Source organism: Hemiscyllium ocellatum, chromosome 35 (assembly GCF_020745735.1).
Source record: "Hemiscyllium ocellatum isolate sHemOce1 chromosome 35, sHemOce1.pat.X.cur, whole genome shotgun sequence".
Lineage (NCBI taxonomy): Eukaryota > Metazoa > Chordata > Chondrichthyes > Orectolobiformes > Hemiscylliidae > Hemiscyllium > Hemiscyllium ocellatum.
Genome location: NC_083435.1, coordinates 31,911,433 through 31,936,703, shown reverse-complemented (window position 1 = coordinate 31,936,703; position 25,271 = coordinate 31,911,433). Strand labels below are relative to the sequence as shown.

Sequence of the window (25,271 nt, the reverse complement as noted above, 5' to 3'; positions counted from 1 at the left end):
TAGGTTGACAGGTAGAACACATGGACTTTACACATTGGATATAAAAGGGTTATAATTTAAATCTGCATGTTGTTAATGAAGATGTTTCTATGTATTATGATACTGAAGAAAAAGAACTGTGCGTACAATAAAAGTGAGATAGAAGAAAACGTAGGTAGTTCACAAAGAAAATCTTCTATAATTCAGTTAATTTAGACAGACTACTGACATTGTATTCTTGTACCTAGAGAAAGGACTATGGGAAGCTCTAACTATGTTATTTGGGAAATCTGTAAAACACTGATTACACTATTAGAAGACCCAAAGACACATACACCAAACACCACTTACTTCTTCAACAAGGACAGTATCATCAAGCTAGTGGACCTACGCCTTACCACACACTTCACCTTCAACAACAAAATCTACAGCCAAACCGACGGAACACCCATGGGATTTCCAATATCAGGGTTCTTAGCAGAGGCAGTAATGCAGAGACTAGAACAAACAGCTCTGTCAACCATCCAACCCAAACTTTGGGTCTGCCAGGTGGATGACACCTTTGTCATCACTAAACAAAACAAATGAGAGGAAAACCTTCAAGACGATCAATAATACCCTCACTGGCATAAAATCCACTAAAGAGGAGGACAACAACAACAACAACAACAAACTGCCATTCTTTGATGTCACAGTAGAGCAAACAGCCAGTGGGGAACTTCAAACCAGCGTCTACAGGAAAACAACACCAACAGCCCACATGTTGGACTACAGAAGCAATTATCCCAACACCTACAAATGAAGCTGCATCAGAACATTATTTCAACGAGCCAAAACATGCTGCAGAACAGAGGAATGGAGCAGAGGAAAATCACCTATACCGTGTATTAAAAATGAATGGGTACCCAATGAACACAGTCTGCCGATTTCTCAGCAACAAACCCAAACAAGCAGACAAAACATGTCCAGAAACCCTAGCCACTCTCCCCTATATCAAAGACATTTTGGAAATGACTGTCAGACTACTCAGACCCCTTGGCATCATGGTAGCCCACAAACCCACCAACACACTAAAACAGCAACTAATGAATTTGAAAGATTCTATATAGACAACAAGCAAAACTAATGTCATTTACAAAATACTGTGCAAGGACTGTAACAACCACTACATTGGACAAACAGGCAGAAAACTAGCCACCAGGATACACGCACACCAACTAGCCACAAAAAGACATGACCCTCTCTCACTAGTATCCTTACATACAGATGAGGATGGACACCACTTCGACTCGGACAACACATCCATCCTAGGACAAGCCAAACAAAGACACCCACGAGAATTCCTAGAAGCATGGCATTCCAATCAGAACTCTACCAACAAACACATCGAGTTAGACCCCAATTACCACCCCCTGAGAAACGGAACAGGAAGTGACCTCATCACAGGAAATGACATCACCAACCCAAAGAAATCCAAACATACAAATAGAAAGCAGGAATTATCAGCAGTGCTTAGCATGAAGCCCATTGAAGATGTTACCTAGTAGGAAACATCTGGAGATGAACCTTCCAGCTAAGTGAGCAAACCTGCATCCAAAACCTCAACCTGAGCTACAAATCTTCTCAAAACTTGCTTACACCCAAAGGTACTATGTTAGCCAGACATGATGTGGATGATGAAGAATCAGAACTGATTAAAACAATACCTACATCTTTTAAGCCCCAAGAAACAAGCTCAGGTAGAAAAGAAGATTCAGTATATGCTAGAAAATTATTCAATTGAACCTAGTCAACAAACAGATTATTGCAGACACAGGCAAAGATAATATGATCAATAGAGTTCCAAGCAGTGATTAAAAAACTGAATGCAATCCTAATGAGTGAGCTAGTGACCTTGTGAAAGGGCAAGTGATGCGAGTGACTTGGAGGTAGTTACAATAATATTGCAAAATAGTGAATCAGGAATGGAGATGTCCATAGGGTATTCTCTAAGAAATCAAAGCAGGATCTGCAGACGTAATGTACAGTGGCAGAGGAGACTCTGGGGATTGTTACTGGCTCTTGAATGGTTTGAAGTCCGTATATCATAACAATCACAAAGGAGCATGTCCATAATCCCTTGGCTTTTGTTGAAAAAGTTAAAGCTCAATGTGAGATTATATTGGTGGTGTTTATTACTTCAACGTCATAAATTCACATCATTGCAAAGGATAATGTAATTGCAGATGCATTATCAAGAATGTAAAGATAACTGCAACATACACTGTGGTAAAATTCTCTGTATAATATTTGTCACACTGGGGTTTAGTTTGCAGTGTGATACCTGTAATGCACAGGGCTAGTGTCCAGACAAATGTTGAAAAACTGAACAGCTGCATTGCATATCAGCCTTGAAACCTGCAGATATCAGATGCCATAGATTCAACCCTAAACTGACTCCTCCCCTCCAACTTCCCAATACCCCATGTCCTTTCAAGTGAAATTAACAGCAGCCGATGTTCACAGCCATTAAAGAGCTGCAGAAATGAGAAGGTTGAGGCTAACGCTGTGGTTTTTCTGTGGCTAGGGACCACCAGGAAAGGACGGGCTTCCAGGACACCCTGGACAGAGAGGGGAAGTGGTGAGTACGCCTTTCTGAATTCGATGGGATGAAATAAAAATGCTCTTGTGCATGGTCTTCCATGACACAAGATATCTCGGAGCACTGGGAGGGTTACTGTGCCTGTGAATGGGTTTCATTGGGAGGGATAATGCATCAGGGATGGGCTTTGAAAGGTGACTAATAGATTGGGAAGATTGTGTTTATTTTTTTGCCAGCCTTTTGTCCAGCCTCATTTTTCTCCCTTCCTTGTACCTCCAATGGTTCACCCTTACTAATGTAACAATTCCTGTTGGCAGGGATTCCAAGGCAAGACTGGCCCTCCAGGACCACCAGGTGTTGTTGGACCTCCGGTGAGGATAAATGCTTTAGATACCGCTGCTTCTCATTGTTTTAGCATTTCCTCTTCTTGTATAGTGATGTTGACGCTGTTGTTTGACTGCAGGGCGCTAGTGGTGAAACAGGACCGATGGGTGAGAGGGGACATCCAGGACCTCCTGGGCCACCTGGGGAGCAAGGTTTATCTGGTCAGTCTGGAAAAGAAGGCACCAAGGTGAGAGAATGAGTAGTTTTGACCATCAACAAACTTCTCCTCTCTTGGTGTTGATGTGTTGGGATTTTTACCAGTTTTGCCGATCTGTCTGTTCTCCTGTGTGACTGTGTGAGGTGGTGGGCCTTCATGTACAAGAAACTACAGTTCTCTGCCTGTTTTTGTGACCTGGGTCTGTTAGTTTGTGTTGCACTCCATATGTCAGCATGTCTGATTGTTTGTTTATCTACTTCAGCCTTTCTGCTCTCACCCTATATAAAATGAGTCTGGTGCTGTGCAAAGGCCAGTCCACCTCCAGGTTTGTTAAAGCAGGGAAAAAAAACACACAGTTTAACCTGGGAAAAATGCACACTGGTCTGACTAGTTTTAGAAACCTCAGTACCTTGTTCCAGTACAATCAGTATGTTCATTTCCAAGTGTTACTTTTTAAAAATCTTTCTAATCCAGGTAACTGTGAAGGGCCCAGGCTTGATACTGTGCAGGATCTGGACCTGAGAGTGTACAGGATCCAGACTTGCAACTGTACGGGTTTGTGCCTGTAACTGTGCAGAATATGAGCCTGATACTGTGTGATAACTGCTCTTGCCTCTCAGCTCTTCAACAGCACAGTTTTTGTAAATGTCTGTCTTCAACCCAGACACAATGTGAGGCAGTAGCAAGTGTGACACAGTCTGAGTGGGTGAGTGTTTTAGATGGAGTTTTCTGACTTCTTTTGTGATAGCTGGCAAGTTTTGCTTTCTGCTTTTTTTTAGTCTCTCTCTCTCCCTGTCTTTCTTTCTCTCTCTCACTCGCTCTTTTTAATTCCCCTCCCCTCCCCTCCCCCAGAATTGGAATTGCTGAATGAAAGTGTTTATGGATATAGGGGGGAAATTAATCATCATGATAGAATGGAATAAGTTGGAAGTGGCAAAGACGCCAGATCCTGAGAGTGTTCAGAAGCCCCACAGTGTGGAGCAGAGGTTTGGTTCCCTCAATTTAAACAGGTCTGACGTCCAGTCAGAGGGGTCATTGAGGACTGGAACACTTAAAAGGGCTGAGCTAGACCATATCTATAAAAGGAAAAAAGCTCGGAGGAAGTATAGGCGAAGCCTCGCTTAGTGGAAGAGCTTCAGGGTGTACATCTGCAGCTGAACAAACATCTGATGGCAGCTGTTTGTGAGGGAAAGTGGATGAGGTTGGGGAAAACAAACACTGTTTGGGAAAAGGGAAGGTGACATACTCACAGACATCACTGATGGAGACCACCAGGGCAGATCACTGAATTATATAAGTTACCTGCTGAGAGAACTGAAGAACAGAACTACATCTCAAACCATAACCCATTAACGTCAGGTTGATGTAAAATTAACTGAAAGCGAGGTACGTAATGCAATGTACCAGACACCCTACAGGAAGCAAATCTGAGGTTACAAACAACCAAACCTCTAGCAATCTAATTAATAAAACAAACAGAATCAAGTGGCTGGATTATGAAACTGGACAGTGAAAGGTAAAGCCTTTGTAGCATAGTTCAGAGACCAAATCCAAACCCAAAGCAAATTTTGAGTCTGTGTTAGGATGAAAAGAGTGCGTACACATTTTGTACATATTGTTGTCTGAGATTTTGTATTGCTGTATTATGTTGACCTGGGAAATGAACCCTCACCATTTCAAACACAAAGGGAACAGTAACAGTAACAGGGTAACAGTAACAGGGTAACAGTAACAGGGTAACAGTAAGCCACCGCTACTCTCAAAACAAGTTCCTGCTGAGCAACTTACCGAGAACAACCATTCACCGAGAACTCCAAACAGGCTGCAGCAGGATAGACTGAACAGTGAAAGAATTAGTTTCAGGTTTAAAACCCTAAAACCTCATACAGGCTGAGTAATTTGTTTTGTCTACATCTGACGCTATCTACTTTTTTGACTTATCACGTGTTTGTGAGTGTGTGTGTGTTTGATATTACATTTATTTTTCTCCTATTAGTAGGTAACAACATTTCTCTGTTTCCCTCAAGCAATTTGGCTCCATCATTTTGACTGAGATATTTATACCTCCAGTGAGAGAGCTGTTTCTGGAAAAATAAATCAAAGCGTTTATTCTGACTGCCTGAGTAGGTTTGAAATCCATCTGAACTGACCCTCCTCCTGTTGAACTGTAGTTAAGTCATTCTCCCTGTTGTCTGTTCCACAGGGTGACCCTGGGCCACCTGGACCCCTGGGTAAGAATGGTCCGCCAGGCTTGAGAGGCTTCCCTGGTGAGACTGGATTGCCTGGAACTCCGGTGAGTAAATGGAGAATTCAAGCACAACACTGACAATCTAAATGAATTAGGAGCTGAGGATTAGACTGAGTGGGAAGCATCAGATTTTTTACACTAAACTGTATGAGTCTGCAGTGATTCTGGGTGTCAGGATTTGAAGTTAGGAGAAAAAAGTGAGTTGGGCTATCTCTGTGTGTCCCTGTCTTTCTCCCTCTCTTTCTCCCTCTCTTTTCTCTCTCTCTTTTCTCTCTCTCTTTTCTCTCTCTCTTTTCTCTCTCTCTCTCCCTCTTTCTCTCTCTCTTTCTCTCTCTCTTTCTCTCTCTCTTTCTCTCTCTGTGCCACTGTCTCTCTCTCTGTCTCTCTCTGTCGCTCTCTTTCTGTCTCCCTCTCTCTCTTGTGTCTGTCTCTGTCTCTTGTCGTACCTCTGTCTCTCTTAGTCTCTGTCTCTCTCTGTGTCTGTGCCTCTCTCTGTGTCTGTCTCTGTCTCACTGTCTCTCTCTCTCTCTCTCTCTCTGTCTTTGTTTCTCTGCCTCTCTTTGTGTTGCTCTCTCTGTCTGTCTCTTACTGTCTGTCTCTCTTGCTCTGTCTCACTGTGTGTCTGTGTCTCTCTGTCTCCCTCTGTGTTTCACTTTCTCTGTCACTTTCTCTGTCACTTTCTCTGTCACTTTGTTTGTCTGTCTGTCTCTCTCTTTGCCTGTCTCTCTATCTGCCTCTGTGCCTTCTCTGTGTCTGTCTGTCTCTGTGTCTCTCTCTGTCTCACTGTGTGTCTGTCTCTGTCTCTGTCTCTCTCTCACTGTGTTTTTCTGTCTCTCTGCCTCTCTTTCTGTCACTCTGTCTGTGTGTCTGTGTCGATCTCTCTCTGTCTGTCTCTCTCTCTCTCTGTCTCTCTCTCTGTCACTTTCTCTCTCACTTTCTCTGTCTCTCTCTCTCTCTCTTTGTCTGTCTCTCTATCTGTCTCTGTGCCTTCTGTGTCTGTCTGTCTCACTGTGTGTCTCTCTCTGTCTCACTGTGTGTCTGTCTCTGTCTGTGTCTCTCTCTCACTGTGTTTTTCTGTCTCCCTGCCTCTCTTTCTGTCACTCTGTGTGTCTGTGTCGATCTCTCTCTGTCTGTCTGTCTGTCTCTCTCTCTCTCTCTGTCTCTCTCTCTGTCACTTTCTCTCTCACTTTCTCTCTCTCTCTCTGTCTCTCTCTCTGTCACTTTCTCTCTCACTTTCTCTGTCTCTCTGTCTCTGTCTGTCTCTCTCTCTTTGTCTGTCTCTCTATCTGTCTCTGTGCCTTCTGTGTCTGTCTGTCTCACTGTGTGTCTCTCTCTGTCTCACTGTGTGTCTGTCTCTGACTGTGTGTGTGTCTCTCTCCCTCTGTCTCTCTGTCTCTGCCTCTCTTTCTGTCACTCTGTCTGTGTGTCTGTGTCTCTCTGTCTCTGTGTCGGTCTCTCTGTGTCGGTCTGTCTGTGTCTGTCCCTCTATCTGTGCCTATACCTTCTCTGTGTCTCTCTGTCTGTCTGTCTGTCTCTCTCTTTCTCTCTGCCTCTCTTTCTGTCGCTCTGTCTGTGTGTCTGTGTCTCTCTGTCTCTGTCTCTGTGTCGGTCTCTCTGTCTGTGTCGGTCTATCTGTGTCTGTGCCTTCTCTGTGTCTCTCTGTCTGTCTCTCTCTTTCTCTCTGCCTCTCTTTCTGTCGCTCTGTCTTTGTGTGTCTGTCTCCCTCTCCCTGTCTGTCTGTCTGTGTCTCTGTCTCCCGGTGTCTCGGTCTCCCTGTCTGTGTGTGTCTCTGTCTGTCTCTCTCTCTCTCTCTGTGTCTCTCTATGTCCTCACCCTCCCATTTCTGTTCGCCTTCCACTTTCACTTTCTCACTGTCTTTCTCATAATCTTCCACCCCCAACTCCTTCTCTGTCTGTCTCTCTCCCCTAATCACTCTACTTCTTAGGGCCATCTCACCATATAAAGCTGCAGACATCATATGGCAATATCCTATAATTCTCCACAGACAGCCAGTAAGGATAGGGGTAATAGGAATATTTGATAATAATCTGTAATACCCCAAGCAGGGCCACAAGGGTGTATGACTGTATTTTACAATGCCCCATCAAATGGTAAATAGATATATGACTGTATCCTGTAGTAGCCTATAAAAGGCAATAGGGATAGACGACAATGTTGTAGACTGCTTCACATAGAACATAAGAACCCAAAGTAGGCAATTTGGTCCTTTCAATCCACTCCATTTCCATGTGCTCCCCTCTCCTTTAATTCCCTCAATACTCCAAAGTCTATTGAACTCCATCATGTTTACACTCGATTGCTTAGCATCTGTAGCCCAAGGTGGCAGTGAATTCCAACAATTCACAACTCTGAGCAAAAGTATTTCTCCTTATTATGCTCCTAAATGACCGGCCCCTTTGTCTTGCACTGTGACCTCTTATGTTCCAAATTCCCCACCCAGGAGGAAACAACCTCTGTCCAGCTGGCTTTACCTGTCAAGCTCCTTTTTAGAATTTTATAGATTTCAATGAGATCACCATTACATCTTCTGAATCTCAGGGAATATGGGTTTAATCTATTCAATCTTTTCCCAGAAGACAGTTCCCTTAATTCACAAATAATCTAGTGAACATTAGTTGTACTTCAGGTGATCATGTCCTTCCTTAGGTAAATAAACATTACTCACCTTGATATCCAGGTATGGGTTGCCAATATCATGTATAATTGTGTTAGGATTTCCCTGCCACTTATATCACTTGCTTCCTTAATTGCTTGTGGATGGAATTAACATTGCTATATACCCCGATTGCCCAATGTCCTACACTGCAAATGGAGCATAGTGTTTCTAAATGCTGGGTCAGCCTGGTGCGTGGCTTGTGATCGATAATGAGTTGTAATTCTTTCTTTCTTTCACAGGGTGGATCAGGATTGAAAGGTAGTCAGGGTCCCCCGGGACCACCTGGACCAGCGGTAAGTACCTGATCACTTTGCACTGGGGAAGGGTTGTTTGCTAACCGTACCTCAGTGGGAAAGGGGAGAAAGTAGCCTGCATTGCCAATCGAGGCAGCTTTAGAGGCTTGTCATTCTTGATCTCTGCTCCCTTCAGGGAATGGGTGAGTGTATTAACTATGACACCATTATTCCTAATTAGATTGTACATGGATTGCTTTATTTCCAACCACTGATGCCATCCTCAACAAATTCCGTCCATGTCATTCGCACGTGGATATGACTGAAATTGATTTTAGTCCTATAATTTCAGTGAGACTGTCATTCACTGATTATGCTCAATCATTCCCTCCTGAGGAGTGCGAGAGGTTCCGACCTGATCTTGATTGATTGGTAGTGTCAGCAGACTTTAGATTAGAAGTTGATTATTGTGCACTCCTAAGGAGGAATCTGACCTCTTCACTAATCATCTCCCTGGCCAACCTCCCCCTGAAAGTTACTGAAAGAAGACACAAAAACAGGTCCAAGAATTATCCATTAATAATCTCTGTCAAGTCGACAGCGGATCAGCCACATTTGATGGGAAGCAGACTGAAGCTGTGTCCTGATCCTCCATTGAAATGGGAGTCTGTTAAACCCTCACATCCTATTCTGTCATTCAGCTCGATTATTATGGCAGATCCATTTTTTAGCTCTATCTGTCCATGTTGTATCTGACAAAGCCCCTGCTGCTTCTGTGTTACAGTTCACTCAGAGACCCAGTCTTGCTGGGTCAATAATATTGTAGATCTCCATGTTGTCAGTCCAAGCTAAAGATGGGGATAACAGAGACTCCAACTTTCTTGTCTGACCAGGAGCCCCTCCCAATTGCCATTGGCGTGCCCGCTTGTGATGACTGTATTTGGCTGTGTAATGAGCACCTTGAGCTTCAAGTCCTGCACTGGGACTCGAACCCAGATCTTCCATCTCAAAGACAAAGAGGGTACCGAGTGAGCCAAAAGACCTCCTTAAATATCCAAACTCAACAAAAGGGTCGATGACAGGGTTGGGGATGCAGTGGAGACATTTAGGAATGAGACGTTGCCTAGTGCCCAATCATTTTTCATCGATTTCCTCACTTTGGTCTTGACAACAGAGGAGACATGAATGTTTCAGAGTAGTCAAGCAGAGGACTATGTGGCCTTGCGTTTTAAAAAAATTTCTTTGTGAAATGTGGGCATTGCTGGCTGAGCCCAGCATTTGTTGCCCATCTCTAATTGCTGAGCCAACCATATTGCTGCAGGTCTGGAGCCACATATATGACAGACCAGGTATGGACTGCAGTTTTCCTTTCTTCAATGAATATCTTTGGGACAGACCGGTGAGGGAGCAGTGCTCCGAAAGCTCGAGTTTTCAAATAAACCTGTTGGACTATACGGTGTCCTGTGATTTCCAACACCAGCACCTCCACATCATTGGGACAGGGAGCATTCCTCATTCATTTATATGTTTGCTGGGAGGGGTCTGGGATATGCTGTGTGACCCAGCGAGGACGATGGCAATGGAGCGAGGGAACTTATTTAAGCATTCAAGTCCGGTGATGATTCATTTGTCCCGAGTTTGAGCCCATTGTCTGAGTTACCCAGAAAGTTTTCTTTCTCCCCTGCCTCTGGTGAACTTGTCTTTATTTTCTCTTTGACCCTTTTCGCCCTGCCCTCATTCTCTTCCCTATCCCACCCTTCTCCACCAATCTTTTCTTTTAGGGCTCCCCTGGAGTGAGAGGCAAAGCAGGACCTGGAGGTCCCATCGGTCTCCCAGGACGTCCAGGACCTCAGGGACCACCTGGCCCCGCAGGGGAGAAAGGAGTGCCGGTAAGTCTGTCCCTTGGCTTCTTGAGAAGGCAGTGCGCCAAGGGAGCATGTTGCTGTATTGCACCTCTCGGTTCTCAACCCATTGGTTAAATCATTCTTGCTGTTCAAGGCCTGTGGGTACCAGTTGTTGTCTTTTGGATGGTGAAGAGTGGGGAAGAGATAGTTGGACTGTCCAGTGCCGAGGAGTGGGACGGCTAAAGAGTTGGTTTTGGGCAGTAAGTATGCCAAGTGTTTTGGGGTAAGATATGTGGGTCAGATTATGTCCTTGGGCTCCAGAAGGGAAGAGTACACCAGTAAAATTTCAAACGATGCACACTGCTCTGACTAGTGTACCTCAGAGCAACTGTATAATCATAGAGTTAGCACTGAAAAAGACCCTTCAGCCCATCGAGTGTGTGCCAGTCAAAAATGACCATCACTCCAAGTGTTACTTTTGTTTGTTTTTTCACTCCTTCTTTTATAGAACATAGAACATAGAAAAATACACCGCAGTACAGGCCCTTTGGCCCTCGATGTTGAGCCGATCCAAGCCCACCTAACCTACACTAGCCCACTATCCTCCATATGCCTATCCAATGCCCGTTTACATGCCCATAAAGAGGGAGAGTCCACCAGTGTTACTGGCAGGGCATTCCATGAACTCACGACTCGCTGAGTAAAGAATCTACCCCTAAAATCTGTCCTATACCTACCACCCCTTAATTTAAAGCTGTGTCCCCTCGTAATATCTGACTCCATACGTGGAAAAAGGTTCTCATGGTCAACCCTATCTAAACCTCTAATCATCTTGTATTTGGATTTTCTGTGGATTGGGGCAGGATGGGGGGGAGAATGGTGGTCTGTCAAATTGCTAGGTGTTTATAGGGACAGGATGCTAGTGGAGGTGGGTGAGATGGTATGTGGAATAAACCATCTCTTGATTTAAGGGCTTAAAAACGGCTTCGGAGGGGGAGAAGTGCCTCTGGCTTCTTTCTTGCCAACTCTTTGTTCCCTCTCTGACTTGCAGGGTGGTAAAGGCCCGATTGGTCCTGCTGGCCGAGATGGTGTCCAAGGCCCTGTCGGACTTCCAGGGCCCGCGGGCACACCTGGAGGTCCTGGTGAGGATGGTGACAAGGTAAGACTTCTCTGGGTGAGGGTTTTGCAGGGCTCAGAGCATCTCCTTGGGGAGGGTGGGAGGATGGCCCTATTCTTGGTTTTCCACAAAACTCTGGCAGGGGGCAGCAGGTGCCACATAAGTGAAGGTGTCCACCTGAATTGGAGGAACTGGTATTGGACTGGGATGGACAAAGTTACAAATCACACAACACCAGATTATAGCTGAAAAATGTGTTGCTGGAAAAGCGCAGCAGGTCAGGCAGCATCCAAGGAGCAGGAGAATCTCGTTTCGGGCATGAGCCCTTCTGCCTGACCTGCTGCGCTTTTCCAGCAACACATTTTTCGGCTCTGATCTCCAGCATCTGCAGTCCACACTTTCTCCTAACACCAGATTATAGTCCAACAGGTTTATTTGGAAGCACTAGCTTTTGGAGAGCTGTTCCTTCTGGTGGTTCATCAAACACCTGATGAAGAAGCAGTTGCTGAAAGCTAGTGCTTTCAAATAAACCTGTTGGACTATAACCTGGTGTTGTGTGATTTCTAACTTTGACTGTCTCAAGCCATTTCCATGTGTGCTCAACCCTCTGGATAAATTGACCCCACCCCAGCCAATTCCTCTAAACCTCTTGCTTGCTAGATCTGCTCCCCCTGATTGTTGACTCCCTTTGTCTACAGGTATATACACATGCTTTGGTCTTCCCTCAGCCTCTTGCTTTCCAAAGGAAACAACCCCGGGCTGTCCAGTCTTTGCTTGCGATTTCAGTTAGATTCGTATTACCTGCAAATTCCCTGTCCTGCTCCTGCCGAGGCCCCCTCTATTGCATAACAAGTGTGGTAGGAGAATTGGATTTTGCCACCAAGAGGTGTAGTTGTTTGTGAAGAACAGTGGGAATTGAGAGGCACGAGGTGGAGTAGGGGGTGGTGGTGGAGATGTTGGGTGGGGGGGGAGTGGAGAGCTTCTGTGCTGTCCCATCACTGGGAAATAGGTCAACACAGTGCCTTGGACAATTCCTAAGGCTAGCCTGACCTTCCATTGGAAAATAATTGTGGGGTAAGCTTCAAATGAATATGAAAGTTAGCGGTGGTCAGCATCAGATCAAAGGAATCCACTGTTGAACAGAATGAAATGATCCAGGTTCTTGGCGTCAGTTGTGTGAGTGGGACGTATTCTTCATTTCTTTTTCCATGTTCTCCAGGGTGAAGTGGGTGAACCTGGACACAAAGGGAGGAAGGGCAACAAAGGTGAACATGTGAGTACAACTTTCAGTTCTGTTCCTCTTCAGTCCAAGCTGACCCCAGGTCAGGAGGGGAATTGTGTTGGGGGTCTTTTGGCGTGAAGCTTCACATCATAGCAGAGTGAACGTTTGAGTTGTAAAGGGTGGTGTAACTAAATTGATATTGTCTTCAATGTATCTGTGTCTGTGCCCAAACTGAACTATTTAAATCGGCCCTTTGGTGTCTTGGCCTGTGAAATCCTGAAACCTTTGTCCAGCCTCCTTGGAATTTATGGTAGCTAGGTTTCATAGTATTGCTGGGCCTTGTTGTCTAGGCTCTGGAATTTCCATGAGGTGTCTATGACCTGTGAAATTTATGGCCCTTATTATGGAGATCTCATGAAATTTATGGGCCTGTTGTCTAGGTGTCATAGAATCTCTGTGCCTGGTTGTCTACACTTTGTGGAATTTCTATACCTCCGATTTATGTGTCTTGTTATCCAGGCTGAATTTCTGGGCCTTGTTGTCAAGGCTGTATGGAATTTATTGCCCTTTTTGTCTTGACTTTGTGAAATTTATGGGCTTTGTTGTCTAGGCTTCATGGAATTTCCAGGCCTTGTTGCTGTATGGGATTCCTTAGCATTTATGTGTATGGGTTGAGTAGAATTTCGAAATCATTCAAGGCCCACATGAAGGTTGGGAAGACACAAGAGGATAGCTGTCATCAGTGAGTCTTGTGAACTGATGGGTCTGTCCTTTTTGCAGAACAGGTCAGAAGGTGGATAACAAGACATAATCTGAAGGTCAATACTAAATTAATAAGAAAATCCAATAAATATAATTCATGGCCTCCTCTCCACCTCTAACTCCATGACAATTTAGAGCTTTCAACAAACCTGTCAATTCAGTTAAATCAATGGTATTAATAAAACAATTAGGGTCTTTTTAGTTAAAATGTAGACAAACATACATGTTCAAAATGTTTAGTTGTTATTTCACAGTAGAACATAATTAATCCTTAATATGATTGCCAATCAATGATATTTGTCCATGGGATTTATGACATCTTGTGTGTGTTTTTAAATTTGTTTCAGGGTCCACCCGGTCCTCCAGGTCCAATCGGTCCCGTTGGTCAACCAGGTCCTGCAGTAAGTACTCACTGTTACTGGGAGCGAACAATCTCTCTGGGCCTAATCTGCCACAAAGACAAGCATTGACTGTATGGACTTGCTCTTGCCTTTGGGGTCATGGGTTGTGAAGTTCGAGTTGGAGCACAAAATCCGTTCCCATAGAATCGTACAGTGCTCATAGCAGGGGGAAGCAATAGCCTAATGGTATTATTGCTAGACAGCTTTTTAAAAAAATGACGCAAGTAACATTCTGGGGACCTGCATTCAAATCCCACCATGGCAGATGATGGAACTTGAATAAAATAAAAACAATTGGAGTTAAGAATCTAATGATGACCATGAAACTGTTGTTGATCGCTGGAAAAAAAAACATGTATTTCACTAATGTCCTTTAGAGAAGGTTTATTGTTGTATTTATCTGGTCTGGTGAGCATGTGACTTCAGACACACCAATCCTCATCTGCTCTGTGGGCAATTAGAGATGGATAACAAATGCTGGCTGTGCCAGCGATACCTAATCGTGAATGCACTTTAAAAAAAAAGCAAAAGAAAATACAGAAGACTTTCTTCAGCACATTGAGACTGTATTGCCAAAAATACACAACTGCATACACTCGTCTCACTTTTTCCTGCACTAAGCCTTGAATGTTACAGTACTTCAAGTACTCATCTGAGTACTTTTGAAGGTTGTGAGGTTTACCATCCCAAGCCAGTGCATTCCAGACCCCCACTGCCTGCTGGTTGAAAAAGATTTGACTCAAATTCCCTCTAAAGCCCTCTGCCTTTCAATTGAAAATCGTGCCCCTTAGTTATTGACACCTTGACCAAGGAAAATAGCTGATTTCTATTCCCTGTTAATGTCCCTCACAATAGTAGGTCCGATCTCTGTTCCCTGTTAATGTCCCTCGTAATACTAGGTCCCCTTTCAACTTTCTCTGCCCGAAAGAAAACAACCCGAGTTTATGCAGCCTGTCTTTATAGCTGAAATGCTCCATCCTGGGTAACATCCTGGTGAAAAGTGGGGCGCTGAGGAGGTAAGGCACAGTTGGAGGTACAGTCTTCGCAGACGAACCAGTAAAAATCTAAGTGTGGATGTAAAAGATCCTGTGTGGCTGTTTTTGAAAGAGAGCAAGGGAATTCTCCCTTGTGGCCCCTGGCTTAATATTTAGCCCTAGACTAGGATCACCAAAAACATATTAACTCACCCTTGTTACATTGTGCATAACATAGCTGACGTTCCTTGGGATATCCCAAGACACTAATCAGCACTTAATAATGATAGTTTTGTATAAGGATTAGGAGGCCACTCAGCCCTTTGAGCCTGCTTGTCTATTCAATAAGAACTTGGCTGATCTAATTTTAAATTCAACTCTATATTCCTGCACATTCTTAATAATTTTTCATCCCCTTGATAATCAAGAATCCATCTGCCATGCGGATTTAACTAATTATGCAAACAGTAATTATTTACATTTATTGCGTGCCTTTATTGATACGTCAAAGGAGTATTAGAAACCATGTATGGCGATATTAGGGAGGGTGACCAAAAGCTTGACTGAACTTGTTTGGTTTTAAATAGAATTTTAACAGAGGAGAGTCGGGGAGGTTTAGAGAGAGAGTTCCTGACTTTGGGGACCATGAAGGCACAGCCACAGGTAGTGTTGGCGCTTAAAAGTGGGGTCTGCTCATAAGGCCAGAATTGGGGGAGCACAGAGATCTCCGAGGATTGTTGGGCTGGCGGAGATTGCAGAGATAGGGAGGAAGCAAGACCATAGAGAGATTTGGGCTCAAGGATGAAAACTTCAAATCAAGCAACAGCTGAATTTTAGAGTTGACGTTGGTTATTGAGCACAGGATGAGCTGGAAGAGCAGAACACACTCTGAGTTAGGACTCTTGCAGCAATGTATTGGGTGATTCCAGGATTAGTGAGGGTACAATATGGGAGAGCAGTTGGGAGTGCATTATGAAACTCTGTATTTCATAAAGTTCTGAGATCATATTTAGTAAATGTATAAAATTGGAAACTACTAGACAGGATAAATGGAGGAAACATGTTCTCAATGACCAGGGATCCAGTAACAGGAATCACAGTCTAAAGATAGACAATTTGTACTGCACCCACAGAACAGTGAGCCTGTGGAATTCTCTGTCACGGAAAGTGGCTGAGGCCAAAACATTTAATGTTTTTGAGAAGAAATTAGATTTAATTCTGAGGGCTGAAAGGCTATGGAGAGAAAATGGGGACAGAGTGTGGATGATCAGACATAATCATATTGAAAAGCAGAGCAGGCTTGAAAGGTGAAATTGCTTACTGCTGCCGCTATTTTCTGTGCTTCTAATGAGTGTCATTCCCCCAGTTCCTACGGAGATTTGCTAAACACCTACTACTTCCTCTGTCATTTCAGATCAGTACTGGTTGTTGACACCACTTATTTATTGACAATTTTAAAAGCTTCAGACATATTTCTGGCTTTAACAAAGGGATAAAGGTATTTGTGGGAGATTAAAATTGACCGTTCAGATGTTAGATTTAGGTGAGAAACCAGACTAGGTTCGGGTGGAGAATAAACTTTGGGCTGAATGGCCTGTTTATGTGCCGTGTATCGTTTATGTAAGTCCTTGTTGATTGGAGGGAGAAAATAATCCTGATCAATTCAGATTTTAAGAAAACCATGAACACTGAGAAGATCAATTTTAACCTAAACAGTCTGTGAGGGATCTTACAGGATGGGACTGGGGTGGGTAGGGGAAGCTGGTGGCAATAGGACTGGGTAGTCTATAATCGAGGGGACGGAGTCCTTGAATAAGGGGCAGGCCATTTAGGGCTGAGCTGAAGAGGATGTTCTTCACACAGAGTGTTGAACCTTTGGAATTCTCCAATCCAGGTGGTAGCTCAGTCCCTCATGTGGTAGCTCAGTCAAGTTTGTTCAAGGCTAAGATCGTTAAGTCACCCATTTCAGACAGAAATAAGGAGAAATTTGTTTTCACCGGGTTGTGATTCTGTTGAATTGTTTACCACAGAGGGCTGTTGAGGCTGGGCCTTTAAGTTAATCCAAGGCTGAGACAAACAGTTTTTTAATCAATACGGGAAAGCTGGGGCTTTGGGAAAAGGCAGGAAAGTAGAGTTTCAGATGATCAGATCAGCTTTGATCTTAGTGAATGACAGAGCAAAATCAATAGGCTGAATGGGCTACTTCTGCTCCTACATCTTGTGGTCTTATATCAAAGGATATGGGGACAGTGCAACAAAGTGGGCTTGATGTGCAAAGTTAACTATCATAGAGTTAAATGGTGGAGTAGACTCAACGGGCTATATTACCTATTCCTGCTCCTCTGTTTCTCTGTTTCCAATGTAACACTGGTATTACCAACCTCCGACTCTAACCTCTGTTAAAATGTCCACTATCAGGCAAGACATAAACTCAGCATCATTGTTGATTTGTGGGATTAAGAGAACCTGTAACATAATCCATTTCCAGAGCACAGATTGTACATCTCAGAAACTTGAGTGAGGGATTGGTAAAAGGCCCAAATAATACTTGTGGTGCAGCAAGGATGATGAATTGCCAGCATGAGGCACTATGGGAAATTTTCTGCCTAGTGTCTGTCTAACCTCTGGAGGTCCAGACTGTCGCGAAGAATACAGCCATCTTAAAGGGGCCCCTCCATTGCAGGTCTGAAGCTCCAGCCTAGAATTGCCAACGGGGGCATTTTCAGTCACCACTGCAGTGCATCATTGCTTCACTGGCATATGCATGAGTATGTGGTGTTGAGTACCTGCGACAAGGGAGGGAGATGAATGCAGTTGGAGAGAAAGGTCACTCGATTGAGACCTACAAATAGAATTTAGTCTGACTAGAGAGATCTCAAGAGGCTTGCATGAGAAGGGTCCGAAAGGTCGCTTGACTCCAAATCTGACAATGTGCCACCCCTCTTTCCTCCTGCAGGGTGCTGACGGAGAGCCTGGACCGAGGGGCCAGCAGGGACATTTTGGACAGAAGGGCGATGATGGTCCCAGAGGCTTCCCTGGATCACCAGGTCCAATTGGCCTGCAGGTTAGTTAACGGGACTGGTCTCCAGGTGGTTTGGCGGGAAGAAGGGATGGGTCCTGTTCATCCCTGTGCCAGTGATAGGGTGGGGTGGTGGAACAGAGGGAATGGGTGACATTCTGAGAGGTGGGGGAACACTGGGAGAGGGAGATTTTGACATACCATGTGAGGGGAACGCACTAGGTGAAGGACTTACACTGAGGTGATGGAGATCACACGAGGGCAACAGGAGAAACACACAGGGGTAAGGGGTGCACTGTGGGGAGGTTTACACAGTAGAGGTGATACACACAGGGGAATGGGAACACTGGAGGTACACATCGGCTGGTGGCATTCAGGGTTCGAATGTAGTGGGGGTTGGAGCCACCGGAGAACAGGAAAACTCCAGAGGGATTCTGATCCCTGTGGGTGTGCACACACTAGGGAGGTATTCAAATTGAGGAGAGTGGGAACACATGAGATGGGGTGGGGGGGGAATACATTGGGAGATGGGATTAACTGGGATGTGGGGAGTACACACTGGATGAGGCTATTCACTCGGAAAAAAAACAGGCTTACTTGCATGCCGAATAATATGATAGCAATAAGTGATCCTACACCAACAGGAAACGATTCCATGTCCAGGTGTGAATCATGGTGGACAGTTAAACAACTCATTGGAGAAGTAGGCTTCATAAATATCCCCATCCTCAATGATGGGGGATCCCAGCATATCATGCAAGAGCTGAGGCTAAAGGATTCGCAGCAGTCTTCAGCCAGAAATTCCGAATGGGTGATCCATCTCAACCGCATCCTGAGGTCCCCAGTATCATGGACCAGTCATAAACCAAAACAGCTTATTTCATGTAATATCAAGAAATGTTTGGAAACACAGTATCCTGCAAAGTCCCTGACTCCATTCCAGCAATGGCACTGAAGACTTCTGCTCCAGAAATTGCCACACCCTTAGCCAAACTGTTCTAGTACAGCTCCAACTCTGGAATCTTCCTGACAATGTGGGAAATTGCCCAGATATGTTCTGCACTGATAAAGGAAGTCTGGTCCAACCCAACCAATTATCACCAATCCACTCTCTGAAAGGTGTTGTCAATAGTGCTAACAAGCAGCATATGTGTATTTAGTTTAGTTTAGATGTTTAGTTTAGATTCTGCTAGGTCCACTCAGCCTTGGTTCAAACATGGACTAAAGAGCTGAATTACAGAGGTGAGGTGAGAGTGATAACCGTTGACGTCAAGGCAGTATTCAACTGATTGTGCTATCAACCTCCCTCGCAAAATTGGAATTGATCGGTTTCGGGGGCAACTCTTCACTGGTTGGAGTCATACCTGGCACACAGGAAGAAAGCCATTGGAGGTCAGTCATCTCAGCTCCAGGACATTTCTGCAGGAGTTTCTCAGGATGGTGTCCTTGGCTGTATCATCAATGTCCTTCCCTCTATCATAAGATCAGAAGTGAGATGCTCAGTGACAATTGTGCTATTCCCAGCTCCTCAGGTGCTGAGGCAGTCCGTGTCCATATGTAGAAACATCCAAGGTGGCTGATCCAAGGTGACGAGTACTATTCATGCCACACAAGTTCCAGGGAATGATTATCCCAAACAAAGAATCTAACCGTCACCAAACAGTCAATGTCAATACCCACTATCAAAAACCTGGAGAAATCATGTTGACCAGAACCTTAACTGGACTAGCCCTATCAATGCAATAAAGGACTACAGCAGTTCAGGAAGGTAGTTCACCACCACCTTTTCTCGGGCAATAAATGATGGACAAGCCAACAATGCATATGGCACATGAGTGAATAAAAATAAACACTCCCTTTCCATCTCCTCCTCAACTCTACACCCTGATTTCATTTCCTATAACACAATCTGCTCTTTGTCATCTCCTTTATCTCCATGCTTTTACTGTCTCCTTCATTCTCCATGCCTTTACCATCTCTTTCACTCTCAATGCCTTTACTGACTTCTCTGTCTTCACTCACAACCCTCCCCAACCACCATCTACACCTCTCTATGCCCTTTTCTGATCATCTGAGCAACACACTACTCACATCTGATTCTCTTCCCATATTCTCAACCTCACTCTCCTCCCTAACGAATCCCCCACCAACACACACACTCCTCTACTGAATCACTTCCACAAACTCCTCGCTAACAATCACTCCTTCCTCCCACACACTCTTCCCTAGCCATCTCCCCCAATTCAGTCCTCCTTAACAATCCTCCCCAAAAAATCATATTCCCTAACAATTCCTCCCCCACACACTCCTTTATGATCTCCTACCCACACTTTCCTCCCCTAAGGTCTCCCCAAATACTTAATTCTCTCCCTGACACAGCAACCCTTTACCCAGAGTGCTTGACTAAATACCGTGCGATGTCTAGCTGTGACTCCATGGTGAGGAGCTAATTTGTCTTGTTTCATTTTGTAGGGAATGCCTGGGCCTTCAGGAACCAAGGGTGAGACTGGTGATGTTGGTCCCATGGTGAGTTTCTGTCCTGATCTCTCTCTCTCTGACACAGTGTCATGAACCACTCTTGAAACACCCTGTGTGTGTATCCCTTATGACTCTCCTTGTCTTTTCTCTCACAGGGTCCACCTGGCCCTCCTGGTCCTACCGGCCCTGCCGGTCCAAATGGAGCTGATGTAAGTGCAAGCTTCATTTCTCTCCTTGAGTACATTGTTGAATGACCCATGGTGATGCTCATCCCGGAATACATGCTCACATCCTATTTTCTGTCCCATCACCCACAGGGTCCTCAAGGTCCCCCTGGAGGCATTGGCAACCCAGGGTCCATTGGAGAAAAGGTAAGATGTCAGAAAACCCCAACTTGGAGAAGGCAGGAGACACATTGTGGGTTTGCACATGAGTAAGAGGTGACTACATACAGGGAGTGAGAACACATGGGGTTGGCATGGATCGGGACACAGTCCATATTTAATCAGCTGCTCTGGGTGGCCCATATTGTTCGTGCGTTTGATACAAGACACAATAATGGGTTCTTCATTCAGACCTTCAACTTGGCTTGTGGTTACCGGGGTCATGGGTGGAGCAGGGCCAAAAAAAATTCCTGCTCATGCTCAAAGCTCCCCTCGTACAAATACAGTATTCCCGCTAACTTGCAGGAATTTGTTGCCCAAGATATTCCAAACTGGAGACAGAAGACCCATGGTTGTGCCAACCATCTCTCGCATCTCCAGCTGGAGGCCAAGCTCAAACAGTGGGAGGGCACCTTTAGGCCTTTTCAAAAACCTTCTGTCCCTGCCTGTGGCAATTCAGTTGGATTGCATATTCTAATACAGACACAGAGGGAGAGAGATGCATGCACCAGCACAATACCGAGGATCAGTTCAAAGCCAGAAAGTCGTCATGTTTTACCTGGCACTTAGCAGAACTTAACAAATATCAGCTCTGAATCCTCATAGAATTGCACAGTGATCCCATACTTGACTCATCAAGTCTGTGCTGTCAAAATTGAACTATGACTTAGTCTAGTCCCACTTTCCTCCAGTTTCTGGCTATTTGCGATCTGCATCATTGACTTAGATGAAGAGATTGAGTGCAAATTATCTGAATTTGTTGGCATACAAATGTAGGTGGCAAATTAGGATGTGAGTGGGTGCAAAGGGCAGATTAGGGAAGTGAGCAAGAAGATGCCAGGGGCTGCATAATCCAAAGAAGTATGGATAGATTCATTTTGTCAGAAAGGAATATTTTTCAAATTTGACAGTTACAGTTCAGGGTAATTTGGGTGACCTTGCAGACCAATTGCAGATGAGTAACGTACAGCTACAGACAACAATATGGCAAAGTAGAGGTTGATGTTTATTACAAAAGGTTTGGAGTATGAGAATAAATAAGTCTTATTGTTATTGTATTGGAACATGTGACTTATCGGGAAGATTAAGTCATTTAGCCTTTCCGGTCAGTTTCACCACTCGATGTGATCATGATTGATTTGATTCTGGTCTAAACTCCACTTTCCTGCTTGATTCCCATAACCATTATCTCCCCTGTCTGTCAAAAATCAATCTAGCTCTGCCTTCAGTATATTCAATGACCCACCCTCCACATCTTTCTCGGGAAATGAATTCCACAGACTAAAAACACATCTGGAGAAAAACATTCTCCTCCTCTGTCTTCACAGGGAGACATCTTATTCTTATTATTTCATATTTTGAGATATTTTCTAATCAGCTGATACCGCAATGTTAGTGTACACCTCTGGAGAAGTGGGACTTGAACCTGGGCTCTCTGGCTCAGTGGTAGGGATACTACCACTGCACTACAAAAGCCCTACATATATTTTCTAATCTGTAATGTTATTGCAAACCTCTTGAGCAGGTGGGACTTGAACCTTAGGAATGACACCACTGCACCACAAAAGCTCCCCTGTCCACAGCTCAATTTCCAGACTAGAGGAAATATCCTTTGAGTATCCAGCCTGTAGTCCCTTCAGGATCTTACAGAAGTTCTCCTGCTTCTAAATGCCATTGGATATAGGTTCAATCTGTCTGACCTTACCTCACAGAATAACACCTTTTATCTCAGGAATTAATCAAGTGAAATATTTTCAAAGTTGTGCAAAGGTGGGATCACACCTGGAATGGTGTGAGCAGTTTTGATCTCCTTGTCACAAGAGGGATATCCGTTTAGATGGGGCTCAGTGAAGATTTGCTAGATTTGTTGCTGAGATCAAAAGGTTGTCCTATTAATCACAGAACTGCTAGAGCACAGAAGGAAGCCATTCAGCCCATTATATCTCCAAATGTGTATCATGACTTGGTGTTATCCTCCTGCCTTTTGTATCTAAAGGCAGATTGAGGAGAATATCCTTGTGCAGCCTAGAGTTTAAAAGACTGGGAGGTCATCTCATTAAAACTTAATAAGTTCTTAAGGGGTTTGACAGGGTAGAGATTAAGTTTTGCCTAGCTGGGTGAGCTGTCCAGGGTATCACAGTCTCCGAATGAGGGGTCAACCACTGAGAACTGTGGTGATAGAAGCCTTCATTCCAAGGGTTGTAAATATTTAGAGATCACTAGCCAGCAGGATTATGAAGACTCAGTCAGTGAATGTACTTAAGAGTGAAATTGATAGATGCTTTGTGTCCAAAGGAATTGGGGAGCTGATGTCAAGTAAATTTCGGGCTGCAAATCAATCATGGTCATCTGGACTGGCAAAGTGGTTTCAGGGGATGAAAAACATACTCCTGTTATTTGTTCTGCTCTTTAAAATTGTTCAGTGTTTTGATGAGGTCATTGTAGAGCAGATGGTTTCACTTGTGAGGGAGACCAACAATAGAACTCATACATATGTGACCCTCAACGGGGAGTTCTGCAGAAGCTTCTTTATGCAGCAATTGTTTAGAATGTCAGATGGGACTGATACACTTAAGGGAAATCAGAGGGAAGACAGATTCTCTGATAGACTGAGATGCATTGGATGAAAGGAGGCTTGCGGGCAGCGTGAGAACCAGCCTACGTCAATTGGGCTAATTGATGCTGAAGAAGGGCTCATGCCCGAAACATTGATTCTTCTGCTCCTTGGATGCTGCCTGACCTGCTGCACTTTTCCAGCAGCACATTTTCAGCAGTGTAATTGATGCACCCAGTTAGATCTGGCTAACTTAGTTGACAGCTATACTGGGTCATGGAGTCATTTTGGCAGTTAATAAGCACTGAGAAAGGCACCTGAAGTCACTCATTGTCTTGTATTGGGGAATGTGAAGGGACAATAATAGAAACAAAACAAAAGCACACTCAAGATGTGATGGTCAGATAGTGCTGATCTTGAACTTTTAAAGACTACACATTAGGTGAGGTGAGAAAAGACATGGTTTAAAGATCCTTGGAGTTGCTATAAATGAGAGATATTACAATGTGATTTGGGCTGCATACAATGAGTTAAACAGCAAACCAAAGACATTAGAAATGGTTACTATAGATACAGTTAAAATCATAGAAACATAATGACAAAGAAATCACACTTCAACTGGAATGTATATTTTGATAATTTTGACAATCACTGTTGTATTTTGTATATTAATTGTATGTCAATTGTAACTAATTGTATGGGTGATGCGCATTCACTGGGGATTCTCTTGAACCCCTACAAACAGAATGTGTCGGGTATGGATTAGGAGATGCATGATTGAATGTGCAGCTGTGAGTAAATTTTTATAAAAGTTTGTAAAGGTTGACTCCATTTGTATCCTACACCATCTGACTTTGTGAAATATAACAGGGTCGTAAGTCAAACCAGAGGGATCACGAATATTTCTTGAACTGCTGCAATTGCTATTCACTCAGATGCTGACGATGAATGCTATCTTCCCTTTAGGGTGAAGCTGGAGAATCCGGCGTTCCTGGAATCCAAGGCCTTCCTGGGCGAAAGGTCAGTATTGCCTCCTGCGCTTTCAAGGTGTGGAAATATTTTGGCTTCAACACATTGGGAAGTTGAGGATGTAGAGCTAGAGCATGGCCAGCTGACAGCAAGTAGAATGATCTGTAGCTAGGTGGAATGGGAAGGGAGGTGCAATAATCTGGCACCAAGATCAAATCGGAAATTCAAACAAGGCTTGCCTGCCCCCTCAAGTGTGTGTGAAGATCCCATAGCATTCCTGGAAGAAGAGCAGGAGTTATTTCCTAGGTGTTTTAGCTAGTATTTATCCCTCAGCTAATGGCATCAAATAGATTTTTTGATAATTATAGCACAGTGATGTCTTGCCTTGCACAATTCAGCTGGTTTTGTGATTCAATCACGTGGGGATGTGGAGGGGGAGAAATTCCAGACGCCACAGAATTCCCCCCAACTTAATATTGTGTGTGTTTGGAACTGCCAGTTCACAGTGAATGCACCATGCCCCCTGGCTCATTCTGAGCTAACACCTATCCAATTCTAGATGTAAAGCCATTCTTTTTAGCTCCATCCCTGCTTCACTACTGGCAGCCTTGCCGCTCTGGAATTCCCTTCCCATCCCACTCTTTCTTTCCAAAAGCCTACCTCTTTGACCAAGTTTCCATGTGAGTCGCAGTTCCTTTGCTTGGTGTCCAGCAGCACCTCTGAGGCACTATGTGGAACTTCTTAATTTTTATTCCTCCACACAGATTTGTTGTTTTTTCCAACTCAATGCAAAGGTTAAGTTGGGGGTGGGGGGCATCGTGTCATGGGAATGGAAGACGGGTGAGGCTGGTACAGTCTGGGCTGTCTGCTGGGCATGCCCCAGAAAGGTGTCTTGTACAAATGACTGAGCTATGGTCCCATGTCTTAAGACAATATAAGCTAGCGATAGATGATGTTTCAGGGAGGCAAATTGAGTGAAATAAAATGTAAACATCAATTTAATAGGAAGCTAATAACTGGTCCTTTCTCACATTCTCTTTTTTTTTAAAATGCAGGGTCCAAAAGGTGAGAGAGGAGAAAGAGGAGAAACTGGCCAACCTGGTGAAGCTGGGCCTCCAGGTACTAAAGGGCCCACTGGCGATGATGGACCCAAGGGCAATCCTGTAAGTAGACCACAAATCTGCTTGATGGCTGCATTCTTTATTCCTATAGTCTTTGGTATTCAAGGAACTGCAAGGGCCTAGCTCCTTTATTACCACGGAAAAAGGGCTATATGCTATTCAGAGTTC

At 44.2% G+C, this 25,271-nt stretch overlaps 1 protein-coding gene across 1 annotated transcript in view; it reads left to right on the top strand.

Moving 5' to 3' along the window:
• The window catches only part of LOC132832897 (collagen alpha-1(V) chain-like), a 109,619-nt gene that overhangs the window by 44,563 nt on the left and 39,785 nt on the right, over positions 1–25,271 (top strand). Inside the window, exons 24-38 of the mRNA XM_060851109.1 lie at positions 2,546–2,599; positions 2,878–2,931; positions 3,024–3,131; positions 5,305–5,394; positions 8,266–8,319; positions 10,041–10,148; positions 11,155–11,262; positions 12,440–12,493; positions 13,552–13,605; positions 17,536–17,643; positions 20,071–20,124; positions 20,232–20,285; positions 20,394–20,447; positions 23,980–24,033; positions 25,038–25,145. Of these exons, the coding sequence (XP_060707092.1) occupies positions 2,546–2,599; positions 2,878–2,931; positions 3,024–3,131; positions 5,305–5,394; positions 8,266–8,319; positions 10,041–10,148; positions 11,155–11,262; positions 12,440–12,493; positions 13,552–13,605; positions 17,536–17,643; positions 20,071–20,124; positions 20,232–20,285; positions 20,394–20,447; positions 23,980–24,033; positions 25,038–25,145 (1,116 nt within the window). The remainder of the gene's footprint in view (positions 1–2,545; positions 2,600–2,877; positions 2,932–3,023; positions 3,132–5,304; positions 5,395–8,265; positions 8,320–10,040; positions 10,149–11,154; positions 11,263–12,439; positions 12,494–13,551; positions 13,606–17,535; positions 17,644–20,070; positions 20,125–20,231; positions 20,286–20,393; positions 20,448–23,979; positions 24,034–25,037; positions 25,146–25,271) is intronic.